Source organism: Mizuhopecten yessoensis, unplaced genomic scaffold (assembly GCF_002113885.1).
Source record: "Mizuhopecten yessoensis strain PY_sf001 unplaced genomic scaffold, ASM211388v2 scaffold10497, whole genome shotgun sequence".
Lineage (NCBI taxonomy): Eukaryota > Metazoa > Mollusca > Bivalvia > Pectinida > Pectinidae > Mizuhopecten > Mizuhopecten yessoensis.
The window spans coordinates 53,566-75,006 of record NW_018408576.1 but is presented as its reverse complement, the minus strand read 5'-3'; the positions used below and the strand labels follow the sequence as shown (position 1 = coordinate 75,006).

At 36.4% G+C, this 21,441-nt stretch overlaps 1 protein-coding gene across 3 annotated transcripts; it reads left to right on the top strand.

The window, feature by feature from the left end:
• The first annotated feature begins 6,908 nt into the window (after nt 1-6,908).
• LOC110460857 (heterogeneous nuclear ribonucleoprotein D-like) lies at nt 6,909-16,998 on the top strand. 3 transcript variants are annotated; one of them, XM_021514048.1, is made up of 10 exons: nt 6,910-7,172; nt 7,486-7,526; nt 8,787-8,914; nt 11,013-11,168; nt 11,441-11,572; nt 12,323-12,440; nt 13,501-13,668; nt 15,015-15,050; nt 16,215-16,301; nt 16,787-16,998. In XM_021514048.1, the coding sequence occupies exons 1-9, from the start codon at nt 7,003-7,005 to the stop codon at nt 16,295-16,297; spliced, it is 1,032 nt and encodes a 343-aa protein (XP_021369723.1). In that variant the 5' UTR covers nt 6,910-7,002; the 3' UTR covers nt 16,298-16,301; nt 16,787-16,998. The 3 variants fall into 3 exon arrangements, with proteins under 3 accessions (XP_021369725.1, XP_021369724.1, XP_021369723.1); XM_021514050.1 differs by lacking the exon at nt 16,215-16,301 and having other exon boundaries at nt 6,909-7,172; XM_021514049.1 differs by lacking the exons at nt 16,215-16,301; nt 16,787-16,998 and adding an exon at nt 15,424-15,467 and having other exon boundaries at nt 6,909-7,172.
• Nucleotides 16,999-21,441: the final 4,443 nt, after the last annotated feature.

Sequence of the window (21,441 nt, the reverse complement as noted above, 5' to 3'; positions counted from 1 at the left end):
CATGCCTGACATGTTCAGCTGTGAAATGAGTCTGTGATATTACTTAACAACAGTATTGTATTGCCATAGCCATGCAGGCGTACTGTAGATTACACTTGATTGCAGTATTATGCAGATGACCTGTAACCCCGGGGCTGGGTGGATCACAGGTAGAAACCATGTCACTGGATATCAATGCTATGTATATGTACTGTAAAGAATATTGAAATAAATATTACAAGTAAATTACTATGAAAATGACTTGGTGTTTCATGCAAAAATGTTTCTATTAAATTTAACATCAGTGATTTTATGTTGGAATGCAAAATACTCTATTGGAGTGGGATAACCTGCCAGAGTGTTAAATTCTCAGTCATATACATGTATGCACAAAAAAAAATTGATACTGAATAAAATAAGGACTATACTGATAATGAATGAAGACGTGGAACAGAAGTGAACATTGTAGCTTGGGCTTCATGTTTGATACTGCCTACTTGTCTGTTACATATATATCTACTGGGTGTTACTGCCAACATCTCTGTTACAGGTATATCTACTTGGTGTTACTGCCTACTTGTCTGCTCCAGGTATATCTACTGGGTGGTACTGCCCACTTCTCTGTTACAGGGATATCTACTGGGTGTTACTGCCAACATCTCTGTTACAGGTATATCTACTGGGCGTTCCTGCCTACTTGTCTGTCACAGGTATATCTACTGGGTGTTAATGCCTACTTGGCTGTTACAGGTATATCTACTGGGTGTTACTGCCTACTTGTCTGTTCCAGGTATATCTACTGGGTGTTACTGCCTTCTTGTCTGTTACAGGTATATCTACTGGGTGTTACTGCCTACTTGTCTGTTACAGATATATCTACTGGGTGTTACTGCCCACTTCTCTGTTATAGGTATATCTACTGGGTGTTACTGCCAACATCTCTGTTACAGATATATATACTGGGTGTTACTGCCCACTTCTCTGTTACAGATATATCTACTGGGTGTTGCTGCCTACTTGTCTGTTACAGGTATATCTATTGGGTGTTACTGCCTACTTGTCTGTTACAGGTACATCTACTGGGTGTTACTGCCTACTTGTCTGTTACAGATATATCTACTGGGTGTTACTGCCCACTTCTCTGTTACAGGTATATCTACTGGGTGTTACTGCCAACATCTCTGTTACAGATATATATATACTGGGTGTTACTGCCCACTTCTCTGTTACAGGTATATCTACTGGGTAGTTTGCTTATTGAAGTTATAGTGATCACAAAAACAAAGACACAATGTCATTTTAAAACACATACCTTTTAAAAGAACTTCATAATTAATAATATTAAATGGGCACAATAATGGAGTATCTTTACTATCTAATTGGTCCATGTTAAGCATGGGCATAACTAATGATGGACAATTAGTACAAAGGAGTGTAGAAAACTAAAACATATACTATAGTTTAAATACAACTCTTTGAATTCTGAACCGAACTTTCCCAACCTAGCATTATCATAAAGCCCCAGTCTCAGAGAACAACCGCGATGCAGTCTCTTCGCGGCAAAAACATACAATCACAGAGATTTCAGATGTCTCTGAAAGGTTTCACTGAGGTCGGTACAAAGTTTCAGAGCAGTCTCAAAACCTTTTCAGTCGCAGCCAGTCTTTCGTACATGCTCAAGTGACTGCATTGATGGGACCGATTTGGTTGCTCAGAAGTTTCATTGGTCTCTCTCTGTGAGGTCTCAGAGCAATGGTATTTTAAGTGCAAATTGGTACCACAGTGCGGCGATTGAATGAGCCACAACTGCAACTGTTCTACGTATGGTTTATATATTGACAACTTAATTTTTCAGAAATTTCATATTCCTTTTATTTTATGTGTGCTCCAGAACTATAGTCAATGAACGGTCCCAAAGTTCAGTTGCAGCGGTCACCAATCAGTCGCACTATCCGACTCTCATTAGATCAGTAGCCAAGTGGTGACCTCGCGGTCGCTGTCTGTATCCCTGGGACCGTGGGGACGTAACGATAGTTGTATGTAATATTATGTATCGTTACCCCGGATGGTAGATGCTATGGCACTACGGTGACCCCTTGATGTGCATTAATTAACTGCTCTTTATACAGGCTGTAATGAAGAGCCAATTTGATATCAATGTGTGGAACATGTTTTCCATGATGGGTGGAATCAATTCCGTTTTCAGTGCCGAAAGTTGTAGACCACTGCAAATGTCGGATCAATTAAAATTCATAAAACTGTAAACCATATGCCAAGGCCAGGCTTAACCAGGTCTCATTTTAATGTTAACTGCTTTGAATGTGTAACGTATTTGATCTATGTGACCACCTAATGAAATATGTACAGATGTGTATACGAGGAACCTTTAAGCACTCAAGCCAATGCCCATCCAGCTGTCGGACATTAGGACTTTGGCTGTTCTCTCAGAAGCTGTGCAAAAAAAGTTGTCAGGCGGACGCTGCAAAACACTATAAGATCATGGACTTTGTAAGGGAGTGATATTTAATCCCAACTTCACAGTTTAATAAGTCTGCTAAGATATCTGATGATCTGATAGCGTGACGTCGGTTATAACAGGGACGTATAATGTCCCTGGTTATAATCATAATTATATCAAGGAGTGACTAGAGCGACATACGTACACGTGCTGGTTGTATGATTTATTGGACAGTTGGACGAAATAATGCAGCGAAGTTTAATTAGTTTCAACAAGAAAATCAGCATTTATTTAGCCTATGAAAAATAACAATACTGGTATATGTCAAGAATCAATGGTTTCTTTTTCTTTTTCGACAGAATTTTTAATTTTTCCCAAACTGATTAACGCTGCGAGGTAGTCTTTAAATAGTGCAAAGCAGATAAAAGTAAAGAGTTAATTTTTAGCCGTATTACTTCATCTAAATCATAACGACGGTGCGCATATATATCACAACGAAAATTTCTGTTCGTTGTAATGTGTAGTTTGAAAGTAGAATTCCAAGACGTTGAATTGTAGTCCAAATATAAAATTTGTTATATAACTGTATCTAAGTCGGCTGGCGATTTGTGGAGTATCCAAAAATCTACCCGTACGGGTCCTAGCTCCTAACTGATTACAAGACATGTAGAACATTGATACATTGACAATTAACACATTAAAGTTAATTTGATTGACAGCTGTCACTTATCTCTCTATTCTGACTGGTGAGTACCCGAACAGGCAAGGCAATTAACCTGTCCTTTGTCCGAAACTTAAGTGTCATACTTGGTAAGACCAGTTAATCTCATTACGTAACATACGAAAGGTATAATCACGAAATTATGTTATCTAAGTCCGTGGTATAATGTTCAAGTTCAAGTTCAAGATATTTTATTAAGTATTTCAAGGCCAACTAGCCCATTAGTACAATTTGCACAGTACATAATAACCATATTCACACAATTTTTACATCAAAAGCAATTTCTGCAGAGTACCTTATAACGTACAATTTACTAATATATAGCACTGACTTCCGATTTAATAATACTAAATTTGTGATGTCACAGATATAATATAATTTGATCTTGCTTCAAAAGCTAAATATACAAATTTAGCAACATTTCTTAATTTATCTTCATTTCCAGTTATTAACATATATTTTGCTTCAACATAGTTTTCCAATGCACACATTTGTCTTATATGTTCATATAATGGACAGTGTAATAAAAAATGATATTCATCTTCAATGAGTCTTGTATTGTTTGTATATAAACAGTAATTACATAATCTTTCTTCCCTTGGAATTTTTAGTTCACGACCTTTTTCAATAAATAATTCATGACTGGATACACGCAGCCTGGTTAGAGCAATTTTATGAGACTTATTTGTAATACAATATAAGTATCGTTCGGGTTCAATTAAAGTTTTGACATCCGAGTAAAAATTCAGTTTATTAGAGTTATTTATTCCAAAATCCCATTCTTGCATACAAGTGTCTTTTACTCTTTGGGTAAACAGTCTCATAAAACTATTTACATCGCCAACTTCATGATATATCCATACATAATGAAATCCATATTTGTACAATAGATCTCTAATATTTGTAGCCCAAGTTACTCTTCCAGCATTGTGTAAATTTACTAACATATCATAGCACCTTCGTGGATATCTAGAGGAGTCCATACTTAAAATATTAAACCAATACTTTATACACTTTTTATAATAAACAACACACATGGGATGTCTCCCTAATTCACCCAGAACAGCCAAGTTTGAAGTTGATTGCTTTACTCTCAATAGTCTTTTAACAAACTTTGTTTGTACAATTTCTATGCCNAGTTATACTTTGGCTACGGCCATCCCGTCATCCTCCAAAACTTGAGTTCCCGTCATTTTGTCTGCGATCGGTTACAAGATATACTTCGCTTACACAGGTGTCATATTTATAAATATTTCTCCCAGCTGTAACTTTATCATAATTTAAAAACACTTTCTTTCCAGGATTTTCAGTCTTTATGCTGGGTATCGCGTCCAGTAGTTCCTTTCTAATATTTCTCAGTTCCTGGCTGTAGTCTTCCGAAACCCTAGTTTTCCCTTTATAACCACTGTCTTTCGATAGTTTTTCTTTCACCGCGTTTTTTACCCTCTGTTTATGTTTCCACCTTCCGAACTTTACTATTATTCCTCTTGCCTTACTATTTGGTCCTACTTTCTTCCTTCCCAGTCTGTGTGCCCGTTCACTAATTAAAGTTAATTTGATTGACAGCTGTCATTACTGTAACTGGTAATAGTTTCGTGGCACTTCTTTGTACCTTTTATATGGACTCGTAACACTGACTGCATATTCTAAATGAGGTCTTACTAATGCCATGAAAATAAGTTTGAATGAAACACGATCCAAATAAACGAATAATCTCCTAATGAGTCGAGAAATTAAGTTTCCCGTCTACCAACATCCCTATGTACCTATGTCCTTTTCTTGTGAGATGTCTTTTAGATTTATCCTTCCATCTCGAGATCCCTTCAGGTCCTTGAAGGGAAGGGGGGGGGGGGTCGACATCACCGGCCCCCATCATCCCACCTCCCGTCCCCTTTCTCCCCCCTTTCCATCTATAACATCCCGCCCCATCGGGTATAACAAACAACGCCGGAGTATATCAATTGCATGCTAATTGATGTCCATATGATCCTCCGTGGTAGGTATCGTTATGACCTGTCCTGTTTTAGTTCTGATCACGATCAGTGTCTATGATGGTTCTGTGATATATTCACTTCTTATTACATGGACGACAACTAATTTGTGATATTTTCTGGATTCCTACATGCTAAATCTTTGACTTGAGGAAAAAACGGACAGGGGGTCATTATTTCCCGGTTCCCGCCCCCTAACTCATGGTTCCCGCCCCTAACTCCCGGTTCCCGCCCTAACTCCCGGAAACCTCCTTCCCTAGCCCCCGGTCTCCCGCCCCCTATCCGCCTCCCTCCTTGAACTCGATGGTCAGGTGGTTGCGCCCCTCCCTTTCCGCACCTCACCCACTCCATAATCAGGTGCGCACCCCTTCCCCACCATGATTGAGTGACTCACCCATCCGGTGCCTGTGGGTAACTCAGGATGGGGAAGGAGGGGCGCGTGACCCTTCCCCCGTAGCACCCCACCCCACCCCGTCACCCAACTGGCGCCGTACCTATGCAATATTTGCGCTCATGAGTGGGTTTGGGTGCATATGGACTTTGTATGGTTATATTATTGATTGTATCAAAAGTAGGGTGATCATATTAATAGTATATGCTGTACTCTTGTGTTACTGTATATATGTTATGTTGTATTTTGAACCGATGAACCGTAAGCCTCAAGTTAAGTTTAAAAGTACTTGAACTTGAAGACAACTGCTTTAATTTTGAGACTCTCCTTAATGTTGATTTGCATTTCTCAAACCTCTGTTAAAATTATGGTATTATCACACTTATTTTTGTACTAATTTCCACTTCAGTATGATAATGTACCAGTTTCATAAGGATTAAAAAAAAACGAAATCGAGTTTCTTTTGATGTCTCGTTTTTCAACGGCTTCCAAAGTCGTGAAATGCTTTCAAAAACGAAAACTGTTCAACCAACAGTTTTTTGTAATAACCAATAGATATAGCGATTTTCAATAACGAAAATTAGTCATTTTTTTTTATAGAGGTAAATTAAAGTATATTAGAAGTGCATTCAGCCATAACATACAAAGGAATTACGCAACTGTGTGGTAGTCATGAATATACGGAAGTGTGCCAAGATGCTTAAAAAACATCACATCAAAACTAAAAAAGAGAGACTTTACAGGGTAATATACACCAATCTGAGGCCAGATAATTTGTTGATTTTATGATGGAAAGGTGTTGAAATGCAATCTCCGGCCATCTACATATTCAAAATAATCAGGGGGAGACCCCCCGTACCCCCCTTACGAGAGGGGGGCATCCATGTCCCCCTCTCGTGCTCTACCCCCGGCTCTGGCCTATACGGCCCTCGTTGGGCGGCCTGTGGCCGCCCGTATCCGCCCCTGCCACCCTCCTCGTATATCTTAGTATTTTTGCCGAGAGTCGATCTAAACCCTTAAAACATGTAAAATAACTCTAAACACCTTAGTTTATGTCCAAATATAGCTGTGAAAAAAATCAGCATTTTACATCCAATATATCCGTAGTCCGTTATAACGTAAATCAAGAGCCGGACTTTAGTAAGGCTTTTCCGGGCAGCAACGGAAAATTACGAACATTAAGCGACGCATTATAATCTAGCATTATCCATAAACTTGAAATAAAAAGATAATTCTTGAATGGCGATCATGCAAGATATTACATTAACACCAAAAAAGTAAACAAAATGGTTTATATAAAATAATCATATAGGTTCGAGGTTATTTCTACTGAACGTCATCGCCAACCAATCAGATAGCTATATACGTAGCACGTGCCCGAACCAAGCTCTGTGAATCGGCCATTCTGCAAACCACCCCTGCCGACAAAGAACACGGTGAAACGATCAGACAAAATAACATCATGGCAGAAGAAGCAGGCGAGTACAACTACGAGGCAAATGGTGAAGGATTCGAACAGGGAACAAGTTTTGAAAACTTCAGCGGTGATGCTGAAGCTGCAGAGCCCATGGACGACACAGAAAAAGCCGGTGGCGAGTCTGGGGAGGCCGGGGACGACGACGAAGACGACCGGTAGGCTATGTTTGAACGTATTCTATTGTATCGAATTTGGCGTCATAATGGATGCTGTGTGTGCATACATTGTAATCGTGCGTTCAGTGCATGGAATCCATTTAAAATACACATTTCTTTCGCGTTTGAATACATATTATTCTTATCCCTTTCGTGGATAATTGCGCCGCTCGAAACGTGCTGCAAATGGCGCCCATTAACTCGTCACGTGATCCACCGCGTGGGTAAGCTGCCATTGTACACTTAAGATTTTGCAAAATGAATTCCTATTTAAATGAAATAAAAGTAAAATTTACCTATACTTTTCTTTTAGTAAATTGTTTGTGGGAAACCTGAGCTGGGAGACCGGGCAGAGTGAGTATGCTAAATTGTTCATACTTTCCTTATGTTGCTGGTAATTGTTTCAGCCTATGACGCATAATAAAAAGCACTCGATTGCAAACGTGAGGTAGATGAAAGGGATGCAGAACGCAATAGCAGCTATTGTTCTAAATTATAATGAAATAATAACGGATCATGCAATCCAACTTGTATGTCAACTTGCACAACTCTAGACATGCTTTGTTGTTGCAAAAAATATATTTTATCTATTGTGCTAATTATTTTCTAACGCGTTTTGTTTTAAGTTGAGTTTCAAGAAATTGTACTAAGGTTATTCATTACATAAGGAAGCGTCCTGAGATGCAATCTATATTTAGTTGAAAGATTAATGGCCTTTTTTGATTGTTCAAGGACAATACAATATGGCTGCCACACCGAACTGTATATCAAATTCAATAATGTATTCCGTTGGCATTTAACAATCCCTGTCACAAAATAATCCTCCAATGTTTTTATTTCACTTTGTTTCACATCGATTCCAGTAATAAAATTGTTGCCCAAACGCTGGACTATTGCCCATATGCGTCTTTGTGCCCAATCTGATCAATAGAGCGTACAAAAGAATAATAATTAAAAAATAATCTGAGGTTCTTGCATACCGCATTTTCGAAACCTAGTTCATAGGTCGACTCAAACCGGCTGAATGCTCCGCTGGGGAGCCTGCAGCCGGCGCTGCCTTTTTGGGACTTGGGCTAACATCCAACATTTCTAGCACTGCCAAACCACCGACTCTTTTACAGTCGAGTAGAACTAAACAAGTATCATGCTCAAAGTTTCAACTCTTCAGTCATGAACCCAGCGTCCTACCATAAAAAATAGATCTTTTGATCCATGTGCGACATGTGTGTGAAAGTGATTTTTCTAAAATATCGATTTGAAGAGGTTATTTCCCGCATATTATAGAGGGCCGGAGTTCTGACGTTAATCGACGACGGACCGATATAAAAGAAATCCATTGAATTCGGACTAGGACTACTGTAGTTCATGGGGAACAGTCTGTGATTCGTCACCACTCACCAGAATTGATAACTTTTTGTGTACACAGGTTCCTCATTGTATTATTAATTTATTGTGCTTCAAATAACTAAAACCTATGTATAAGCCACTCTATCAATATGCAGTGCTACAATTCTGGACTTCTTGTAGTTGTCCAATTCCACTAGCCTGACCTTCTGGACTAAATTAATCTGGTATCTGTATGCATTAGCTGGTAAACATGACATTTGCTTGCAGAGGACCTTAAAGATTACTTCACAAAGTTTGGAGAAGTCACAAGTTGTACACTAAAAACAGACCCAGAGACGAGAAGATCTCGGGGATTTGGATTTGTTGTATTCAAAGAGCCAGTAGCTGTCGATCAGGTAATTGTTGAATTTTTGCCTTCAACCATTTGTTTATTATGGTACCCCTGGTTTTTTTTCTGTAACTGTACCTGTGTTTGTTATATCTGTAACTATCCTAGAGTTTGTTTGCTATAATTATATATGTGTTTACAAATACAGTAGGTATGTATAAGGCCAAATAAAAATGTGTTTCCCAAGCCGACCCCATTTTTTCATGCAGACTCCAAATGATGCTGACTGTTGGGAGACAAACTTAGCAGGATTTCAGCAGCATCAAACATTTTAATGTCAACATTCTTATTGATGTGCCCCCGTTTCTAGAACATTTAGAAATAGTAAATTATTCAGAAAACATGGAAATTTTACTCAACTAATTTTGATCACTGGATGTCTGATCCAAAGTTCTTAAGTATGGGGGAAAATAGCTAGTAGTAAAATGTTGAGAAAATCTTGATAAAAACTGAGGGCTGATGGCCAGTCTCGCATTTTTAATGTAGCAGGATCTTGCTAAGGGACAGATAGTAAGGTAGTTCAGCTTGGGAGTTGAAGGAGAAGAGTTGAGTCATGAGGAAAGAGGTTGAGTTGGGTAGACCAAGTTGAGATATAGAGGAGAGTTAGAAAGTTTTAAAAGAACTTTAGTGAGAATTAGGAAGTTAGTAGTAGTTTTAGTTGCAGTTTGTAGATCTGTGTAGTTTAACAGTAGGAGGTTAGTTTGGAGTTTGGTGAAGACTTAAATATTTTGTGACAGATTAAAAACTTGTGTTGTAAATATAAATGTACTTATTTTGTTGATCAATTAATTTGAAGTGGTGGCAGTGGAAACTGAGAACGGAAAGCATCAGTAATACAAAAGAGAACGTAACACTGGTGACCATCAGTGGAGTTTGGATTGCTAAAAACGAGTGTCCAGCAATAGGGATAACTTAGAAATGCAACACTGTTGGCAGCGCTAGGTTGTTCCATAAACATTTAGTTTCGTTTGGGCCTGCTCAACACAACTAGGGATCATGTATTTGTTTTATTTGTGTTTATTTTTCATAAATAAATATGTATTTGGTGCCATTCATGCTCAATTAAAACAATAACATATTTTTAACATTCACAAAGGTGATCAGGAGATTTTCTTTACCAGGGAAAAAATGTTTTTCCTACCTACCTAATACCTATCTGTTTTTTGAAGCAGAAACAGGAAAAGCATATATTTATTTTTTGCTTAATTAATAAACACAGATATTAAACAATGTGAAATATTGCAATAACACATTAACAGGAGTTGAAATAACTTAATTCTTGTAAAAGAAATAAGCTTTATATTTAATATAGTTTAACAATTGCAAGTCCAGATAGCCACTGGTGATTGACAGCAATAATCTGACATCGACCATAGAGGCCTGTTTCTCAAGTGTTATTGACTTGTATATGGAGGTCTTCCAAGGGGTAGTGACACATGGTCTACCAGACATGGCACAGTAGACCAAATTAGGAATTTCTTCACTCCAAAAACATGTTTTGTGTCTCCAATTTTCAAGAATAGCCCTGTGCAATAAGAACCTAGGTGTACAGTCTTGGAAAATAATGTATCAAAATATACACCCGATGGGTACACTCGATACAATACCAAGCTTGGTTAAAATTCTGCCACAGAAAATAAATTATCACAGAGCAAATAATGTTGGGTAACTTTGTAATTTTAAATGACAAATTGGAGCCTTCCAATAACTTTGACCTCTTTCAACAATCAGCATTGCTCAGCTTCCGTCTTTTAGCTTAACTGTTGTAATTTTCAAGCTGCTTGGACTACTATTAACTGCTGACAGATTTCACATCCGGGGTTTATCTGGGTGCGTTTTAGATTTGTTTAATTCCATTTCACGACTTTAAAATTTCCAAAATGCAGTACATGTAGGAAGGACAAAATGATCATGTTATAAAGACGGGCTCAAGTCAAAAATGATTTCATGTATTCAGAGTTGTTTAAATTCATTGTAGGGTCAGTTTCCCCAAAAAAACCTCTATAAACCCCTGCACTTTCTGTTATAACAGGAACACATTCGGTGCGAGAAAGCCCCCTGATTTTGGTGTTATGCGGCCTCATTCTTTCTTGCTTCGGTTTCAGGTATTAGAAGATAAAGAACACAAACTTCAAGGACGAGTAATAGACCCAAAGAAAGCAAATCCTAGGAGAGAAGTAATAAAGAAAATATTTTGTGGAAAGGTGGATCCCGGTGTACCAGAAAGTGACATTAGGGAATATTTCGAAAAATTTGGAAAGGTATATGACTAAAAGCCCACATTATCTTAATTTATACGATTGAAGTTACTTTTCACATTTTATAATTATGCTTGCACAAAGTTTATATTTTCATTTTACCTCCAGTCAAGCTCTGCAAAACTTGAATGAGTTTTTCAAATGTCGTTAATTGGCTCAACTTTTTTTTTGGTTTTAAAAGAAGTCGATCTGACAATGTTTTAACCCTTGAATTACTAATTAGTTAATATTTTAACATTAAATGCTAATTTTATCAACTTAACTCTGATTATTAGATCGAGAAATTGGACCTGCCATTCGACAAAATAAAGGATCAGAGGAGGGCTTTCTGTTTCATTGAATTTGAGAAGGAAGAAACAGTGAAAAAAATCATAGATGGTTGTCCACACAAACTTAATGAACAAGAAGTAAGTACTTGTGTTTCATATTGAAGGAAGCTTTTCTTGTATATATGACAGTTGTAGACTAAATTGATTCATGTCTTTTTCTCGTTACAGGAAAGAATAAAGTAAAGTGTTTGACTTTGAAAAGATTTATTTATGCTTTTTAATACTTTGCACGGCAATGTAAAAAAAGCAGTCGAACCTGCTTCTGAAATCAACATCTCTCAAAGAATTTTCTGTTGGGATAAGTTAAGCGGTAAGAAGTAAATCATGCTGGTAAAGGATGAATGATAATGTGAAGGTTTACATGTACCATGTGACTGACACTATCCTCCTTTTATTCCACTTTCCAGCAAGATGCCGGTAATGAGTGGATGCAAAGGAGCCGAAACAGTTGATTGAGGTCTTGGGCTAGAGGTACCAAATGAACTAAATGACAGTTCCCAACCAAAGCATCTTATTTTCTTTAACAACCGTTGAATTATAAGCTAAAGAAAATAGGGTTGCGATTAATTTTTAATATCATTCACTTTATGTAATTATTAATGTATTTTTGTTTTGAAACTTTTCCAGCATTAAGGATCCTGGTTCTTCACATCAACAGGTGCTTTATATTCATAACTGCCCTGGCTAACTGGACCTCCTTAAAGGCGTTTCTAGTTGTCCAATTTGCTCGCAGCCCTGTAAAGCATCTTGATAGTCTTTTCTTGTAAAGCTTTTAAAGTTGCAAATGTTTATCTTGTGGTTAGTAATTTGGTGTTTTATTCCCAAAAGATTGATGTGAAGAAAGCCACACCAAACAATCAGAACAAGCGAGGAGGTCGAGGAGGTTTTGGTGCCTGGGGAGGAGGCTGGGGTGGTGGCCGAGGAGGAGGTGCACGTGGAGGCCGAGGTAAGGACAGGTTTTAACATTTTGGTTTGGTGCAAGTATTATGAATGACTTTAAAGCAGAAACATTTCCATTCAAAATGAAAAAGACGAGCTTCATTTCGAGGTCTGTTACTTTGGCTGCAAATTTTTTTGGCTCTCAATCTTCACACGATTTCACTTGTATAGTTAATATTTAATTTTTCTCTTTGAGTATAGTTAAAAGTTAATTTTTCTCTTCGAATTGGCGGTAAAAAGCAACAGATTGCATCTTGAAAAGCAAAAGAAACAGTTACACTTTATGCAGTGTTGTCGTCCACATTTGTTTCTGTGAAATTACGCTTAGTTTTGAAATGCAGAGATTTTCATTATCCTTTTATACACAGATACTTGGCCCAATTTAATTTAAATGGCTGCCATTGGTAATCTTTGATATTGACTAGAATTTTTTTTAAAATGTTATGACGCATAGGAAAAGCATTTATTCTCCACTCGAGTTTGATCTAAAAATTCAGTAGGCAGGAGGCTGTCTGTAGCCATTTTGGATTTGATCTGGTATTTACAGACAATATCATGGAAATTTTAGTAAACATTCCATTGATGTCCCTTGCTCAAGTTTGATGTTTGGCAGAATATTCATTTACAGATGAATACAGGCTGTTTACCCTAGCCAAAAAATGTCTTCATTTTCCACAAAACTCCAAAAAATAGGAATTTCCAAATTTCAGTTGAAAAAATTCTATATTTTCCCAATTCATGATGGAACGCTGTTGTAAGATTTTGGAAAAAAATCCACCCGATATTAAATGAGGATAAAGCAGACTTGGTGCCTCATAGTTTCTGGATATATATTTTTTGTTTATGAATAGCTAGATTTTGATGTCAATCGTTTCCTTCTTGACCGCTTATGGTTTTTGGATTGTTCGAGAGATTTATAAAAATAACAAAGTATTGCTCACTGAAAACATTTTATCTGAGCCAGGTGTATGGAAGCCGTTTGTCAAAGCAACCCATTGCGCATGTTTTCATGGCCACAAAATCAATAAATTCAATATTTATTGTGACAATTTAACTTGTACTTTCAGGCGGAGGCTGGGGAGGTCAAGGCTACAACAACAATTATTACAACAACTACAACCAAGGATATGGAGGATACGGCGGATATGGTGGATATGGAGGATACGACAACAGTTACTACCAAGGATATGGCGCCGGATGGGGTGGATATGATCAGAGCTATTATGGAAGCTATGGTAAGTTAAAAAAATATCACAAGCTGTATTAAACAAAAGAAATTCTTACAATTGAAAATGATTCATGATATATAAATGAGTTATATAAACGAAATGTTTGATCTTATTTTCTATTCATTATAATTAGTTATGCTTTTGATTTTTAGTACTTAAAACTAGGAAATTTGTTGAATAATTTGCATGTTGCAGGAAATTGCTGAAGTGATGATCATTAAACTGTTTTTGTTGTTTATGTGCATGGTCTTGTGTTTTCATTTTGTATATATATACTATGTTAACTTGACAAAGTGAAGTGAACTGCTGCTGAATTTGCTATAAATTGTTTATACTAAATATTTTTTCTAATGCTACATTTTAGAACTGAATAAAGAGTAACCATCAACACACGTTTCTTCCATTCCTGGTAGTTGCCCTATTTTCAATTAAAATAAAGACAAATGTGTCTAGAATGCTATTTAAGTGCAGGGATAATCCTGGAGGGGCCATGGATGAAGAGTGTCATGATTCACTTTACCCAAGATTTCGATGCGTATCTCGATATTTGAACCATTTGATACACCTTTATTTTAAATTATGAACAAAATGAGATATATTTATCGACGGCTTATATTTCACACTTTTGATTTGAAGCTTGCCAGAGCATCGCAAATTCTTTTCCTTGCGGCAGTCCGCCATTTTGTTATGAATGCTTTGTGAAAATTGCATCCTCAGACGATTGGTTGATGGTTTAGAGATCGGCCAATGAAATAGAATGTCTCGCAGACGTTTCGGCTGAAGCAGCATACACTAATATTCAGATTGTGACGTATGGAAAATCCGTAAAAAAAATATTGTGAATCGAACATAAATAATCACGGAACAAGTTCATCGCAGTGAATCATGACACCTCTAATTGAATGACCCCTCCTTAGTTTACATAAACTAAAAAATGCTGAAAATGGCCCATTGCTCTCAAATTCCAGGGTTTCCCTGCAACTGCAAAAGGTATTCCTAAAATTTGATAAATAGAAGTTTATTGTGGTGCTAAATACAAAGAAACCTCCAATTATATTGGAATTGAAATAAAAATCCATATCAACACCCTTCAAAAATATACTAGACTGAAACAAAACCAAGTGTTGGGTCCTAGTTAGGGGGTCAGTGGAATGATAAATATGGAAGGGAATACTGAAGAATTGAGTTAAGTGCAAATAATATAAAAATTGGTGTAAATATGTGAACAATATTCTATATATTCAACAATGGAAGTCGGGAATTGAAAAAAATGTGCTATTAGGATAAAACTGTAAAAAGTAAAGAAATCAGGTAGCCATTGTAAGTAACAAGACTACCTTGATCTTTTATAGGAGGCGATTATAATGGAGGATGGGGCTATGACCAAGGTGAGTTACAGGAAGAGGTGTAATTGGTAATGAAACCAACGTAGAATATTTTCATTTCCAGTCTACCGAATTAAACATGAAATTGAGAGAAAGATGTTCAGGGAAATTCAACTTTGAACCACTGATGGTGGTTTGCAGGATTATGTGCATCCTTTAAATGAAAAATCACCTATTGGATGGGGGTGATTATTTATAAAACTTAATTGTAAAAAAAAACTTTTTTTATAGAAAATTGTACATTTTATGTTGCCAAAAATAATGAGGTTACAATTTTGAATCGATGAAAGAACTGAAAACTGGTGTCGATCTGATCAAATGTTGATCAACAACATATTGCATGAAGCATTCAATCATTTTGACGATGAATTTGTAGCATCAAGGACTTCACACTCAGTCAGGTAACCGCTGTTACAGTTTTGCTTGCAGTTTTCTTTCCTGTTGATATACTTGGACCATTGTATATCAAATGCCTGCTTTCTTTAAGTCTTCAACTAAAATCAAGTGGGTAGTTTAATAACCCATTAATGAAAGCAGTGTGATTTGTATTATGTAATGGTTCAAGTTAAATATTGAACAGCATTTTATTTCTGGTCACTTTACATTGACAGGAGCTTGCTTTGTTTAGAATCATATTTTCATAATCATCATGGAATTTGCAGTTCGAAGGATGACTCTTGGGTATAAAATACCTGGGATGATTCCATTCTGTGACCAGAAATCAAATGTTTGTCATTTTGTGACTTTTTTTGTAGTTCCTTATAATGTGCACTGCAAGTTTGCAAGAATTGACCTCTTGGATAATGCAAATATTTTGGATGTCAAATGTAAAATATTTGAAAAACAATTGTATTTATAACTGAATATTTCATTGAAATCAACATTTTTACTTGATATTTCCTCGCCATGTAATAATTGTTTTGAATAACTGGATAACCTTGCAGAGTGCATTTGATCATAAACTCACCTTTCCACAGGTACAGATCTTTCTGGTCACTATTTATCTCAAGGTCTGTCAAGGTAACTCTGCAAGGTTTCTGAGTAGGTTGGGGTGATCAAGAACTAAGAGGTCCGTTTTGCTAACCTTTGTAGTGTGTAGTACTCCATGTAAATAGCAATAAAACCAACCGATGGATAAAATCAATCAATTTCTATCCGTATTCACAGGGAATCAGCAACAGAGCACCTATGGCAAATCACAAAAAGGAGTCCGAGGGGCTGGTGGTGGGTACCACCCATACAGCCGATAAACAGGTAGGCGTGATTTATGGATTGTCATATCCATCTTGGTATACTTGCAGAGTGGGGTTAGTGTTACATAAAAGACCTTGTTACTGTGATTAGGAAATCTACCTGTGGTAAGGTGATCATTAATGTTTGCTGCTGTTCATCATTATGAACCCTTAAGATTGGCTTGGTTTATTTAGTTTGATATTATGATTTAAATGCAACCAGCTGTGGCAAGAACAGCTACTGCACATTGGTTGTATTGATGTTATTAATTTGTTTTATGGAAAGTAAAGTTTTAAGATTTTTTACAGTACTTAGTTAGAAATTTATCTTGAACTGTTTGAAATTTCCCCATTAATTGAATCTTGGAAAGTTTTCTTTGCAGGTGCTTTACTCTGCATTTTTTTGGCTTGCTTTCCCCTCATTATTCTAATTGTGTTAATGCAAGAGCTGCAATATATAATTTGAACTTTTAATTCATTTGTTCTTTTTCTTTTCCTCCCAATCAGAGTGAAGAAAGTGTCGGTTGCCAACAAACATTGAATCATGTTTCATTGCCTCATTTATCATCACATGCTGGACACTGTGTTACATCATTCCAAGAAGGATACTACAGTGACATTGAATAAACAATTGACTGAAATACCAGTTTCATTAAATCTCATATTTGATTTTTTATTGTCTGATCGTTGTCTTGTAAACAATAAAACTGAATTTTTTATTCATTTGTTATTTGATTTTTATACCCTGCAAATATTAACTTATTCATAATTTACAAATTGTGACTAGGAGATCAGTGTGTTGTGAATTTGTGAGCTTTGGTCAAGATTTGGACGGGTACTTGACATGATTACCCGAGATGTGGCTGTGTAGTAGTGTGGAAAGGAACTGAAGCACTGAGTAACCAACTGGCAATACTTAACTGCAAACAGAACATTTGACAAAATGACAAAAGATGCATTTACTGTTGACAAAATTCATATCAAAGGAGATTGGAAAAGACCAAACATGAACCAATGAAAATCTTGTCATGGCAAGCAAGAGCCACCATCCTTCAGTTGACACATAAACGACTTTGCTATTATAATGATATACAACATTTGATTAGTGCCCCATCTAGCTAACATAAGCCACTCTAAAGCGCTTTACAGTACATGGATACAATTAGCATAACTACTAGTCCTATGTCACCTGGCTAATATCTCCCTATGTGTGTGCTGGAGATATCATTTATAGTGCCACCTCACTTGAATGCATACTGCAACACCCACCCCAGACCATTTTATACTCCACCTAGGTTGTATGGGCAGGAGATGAACACTTTTTATGGTCACCTGAGAAAAAGTCTCCAGTGACCTATTGGATCGCCTTTTGTCCGTAAACAATTTACATTTTCGACTTCTTCTCCAAAACCTCTGACCCAATTTCAATGAAATTTTGCAGAAACCTTCCATCGCCAAAGGTCAACTAAAAATTGTGAATTACATGGTCGCCAGCCCCCAGGAGCCAAAAAGAGTGAAATTGACTAAAATCTTCTTCTCAAGACCCAGATATTGTAGAATCAAATAGTCTTCATGGATGGAAGGGTCTTAAGGTGCTTTACCAAATTTGTGAATTTCATGACCCTGGGGTCTCACGTTTTCCCCAGGGGAGGGGGAAAACTTGACTATCGTTTACATAGGGAAATCACATTTTGGACTAACATTTGTTTAATTGCCATTGGAAGTAATTCCATTTGGGTTAGAATTATCAGTATTTGATAGCAGTTTGATGATATGCACATATCAGCCCAGCAAAATTTGATACTTTGAATATTACATGTTTATAACTTGATTGGAATTATAGCCCTAAGTTGACAGTTTGATACTTTGAAAATTTTGAGCTGTCCCTACCTCCAAGGGCTGTAGGGTGGGGCCCAATGGAGTCTGTGTGCTAAAATAAAATTTCTTCATTTTCCTTGGTTAGAATCGGTGGTGCTAGTTTCAAATACTTTTCAGTCTTAAATCTGCATGCTAGATATTGAATAAGGTGGTTTTATTGTTTTTTGTCACTTTGAATAATATTTCTGTTCATGTTAAAAACAAAAATCAACTCTCTGTATAAATATATCGGGTGACTGTTAAGGCCCATGGGCCTCTTGTTCTAATATTCCATGCCTATGGCGACTTAGGGGATCGAACCCTGGCCACCTGCTTGGAAGGCTGGAGTGTAAACCACTCGACCAATCCGCCCACAATTATATTTATATTGGTTGACCTTGTTTTAAAAGAATTTCTGGCCAAAAGATTCTTGATGCTTTTATTTTTAGGTTACCTGACCATAGGTCATGGTAACCTATTGTGATGGTCTTTTGTCTGGCGTCGTGCGTCATGCGTTAACTTTTCCTTGTGAACACGATAACTTCAGTAAATGTTAACCAAGTTAAATGAAACTTTGTATGCAGCCATATATCAATAAGATCCCGGACGAGTTTGAAAAAAGGAATTATTCGACATTAACTTACCGAGTTATTGCCCTTTGTAATAATATTATTAGTGGACCCTGTGAACACAATTACTTGAATAAATATTAACTGAGTTTGATGAAACTTTGTATGTAGCCATATGTCGATAAGAACTCGGACGAGTTTGAAAATGGGAATTATTTGACATTAACTTACAGAGTTATCACCCTTTGTAATAGAATTATTATTGGGCGTTGTAAACACAATAACTTGAGTAAATGTTAACCGAGTTTGATGAAAACTTTGTATGTAGCCATATGTCAATAAGAACTAGTTTGAAAATGGGAATTATTCGACATTAACTTACAGAGTTATTGCCCTTTGTAATAATATTATTAGTGGACCTTGTGAACACAATAACTTGAGTAAATGTTAACTGAGTTTGATGAAACTTTGTATGCAGCCATATATCAATAAGATCCCGGATGAGTTCCAAAATGGGAATTATTCGACAGTAACTAACAGAGTTATTGCCCTTTTTATAATATTATTATTGGACTTTGTGAACACGAGAACTTGAGTAAATGTTAACTGAGTTTGATGAAACTTTGTATGCAGCCATATATCAATAAGATCCCGGACTCTAAATGGGAATTATTCAACAGTAACTTACAGAGTAATTGCCCTTTGTAATAATATTATTATTGGACCTTGTGAACATGACTACTTATTATCAATTATAATTATCAACCAAGTTTGATGAAACTTTGTATGTGGCCAGGCCTTATATCAATAAGATCTCGGATGAGTTGGAAAATGGGAATCTGACAGTAACTTACAGAGTTATTGCCCTTTGTTATGATAATATTACACTATTTTGTATTGGACCTTGTGTTCACGATAACTTGAGTAAATGTCAACCAAGTTTGATGAAACTCTGTATTTGACAGTAACTTACAGAGTTATTGCCCTTTGTAATGATATTATTATTATTGGACCTTGTAAACACGATAACTTGAATAAATGTTGACGGAGTTCAATGAAACTTTGTCCGGTAATTATTTGATGGTAACCTGCAGAGTTATTGCCCTTTGCAATTATATTATTATTTGTCCCTGATGTTGATTGACATTACACAAGAATAGATGTAAATTCATGTGGTACACCTTTTTTTCATCATGATGCATTTTTGCTACTAACAAGGTGCTATTAAAATTTTGTGCCTAATTTAATAAATCATTAATCTACGCTTTTACTTGTTTCTTTTAACCAAGAACAGAAGACATACAGTTACCAAGTTTGTTCAAAACAGACCCCTTGGGTCAAAATTGAAGTCACACCCATTTATTTCAGTTATCGTGTTCACAGTGTCCAACAATAATAGAATTACCAAGGGGAATACTAACTATGTAAGTTATGGTCAAATTGGTCCGGTATTCAAACTTATCCAAGATCTCATTGATACAAAGCTGCATACAAAGTTTCATCAAAATCGGTTCATATTTACTGAAGTTATTGTGTTCACAAGGAAAAATTCATGGACGATGCAGCAAGGTCATTCGGACCGACGAAAAGTATGAATTGGCCCCTGGATGACAGTCCTAATTTGAATCGAATGTCAGGTGATTATCAACAGATAATTAAAAGGAAAAAATACCTATCTACAAAGATTTTTTTAATGGAAATTTCTTGCAAACTTCACGATCTAAAAGATGAAGGTGCATAGAACCAAAGAAAACATGTGCAAAAGATCCCCGAGATTTCTTGAGCTGTAGAAACAATCGTTCTAGGTCAGATTGATTATATATTATTTTTGAAATTTTATATTATGTAAAATAACAATTGATTTGATTTCATGAGAAATTTTGTAAAATCGGACCATCACGTATAATTTAATATTTCAAAAGTTAACTATCTGAACTTTCAATAATGTAAATTTGCATGAAATTTGAAATTGAAATCTTAAGTATGTAGAGCTACGTTTGGTTGAGAGCAGGATTCCCACTTGGCAGCCGTCTTGGATTTCGGTAATTGAAGAATATGTTGAGGAGGATCCACCCACAATGTACCATTACCTAGAATGGAGTGCTGTCAAAAGTCATTGGGGTTTAATATGTTAAAAAGGCTTCCAGCAACATTTTCTTAACATCTAGAAAATCTAGCCATGATAATTTGGAGTGTCTAGGTCAGCTTTTAATGCCCCGCTTCAAGGAGATGGTTTACATGTCCTTCTCGTTGATGATCTAACATTTCAAACGGCACTAAATCGTAAATCGTGTACAATTTATCATGCGCACCATATAACTTTTGCCTGACTTGTTTCATCCAAATTGCACGATTTCTATCGGCAATTGAAATTCAAGCCATATTCCCGACACATTCTAACATGACGGCCTTTTCAAGGGAAGCTTACAGAGGGCACATGGCACAATTTGCATGAGCACAACTACGCGCTCGGGGTATGGATTTTTGTTTGTTTGTTTGTTTATGTTTAACGGCCCATCGACGGCTGTGGTCATTTAGGGCCATGGTGATTTATTTATTTATTTTACTTTTTTAACAAACATGTGAATAGCGAAGATAAAATCAGATAAAATGGTTCATTTTAAAAGTATTCGCATTGTATGTGTAGATAACAAAAATAATAAAAAGGAGTTAAAATAATAAAAGAGATAACGAATAGATGATATGAAATATGCGATATATATATAACGTCAAAAA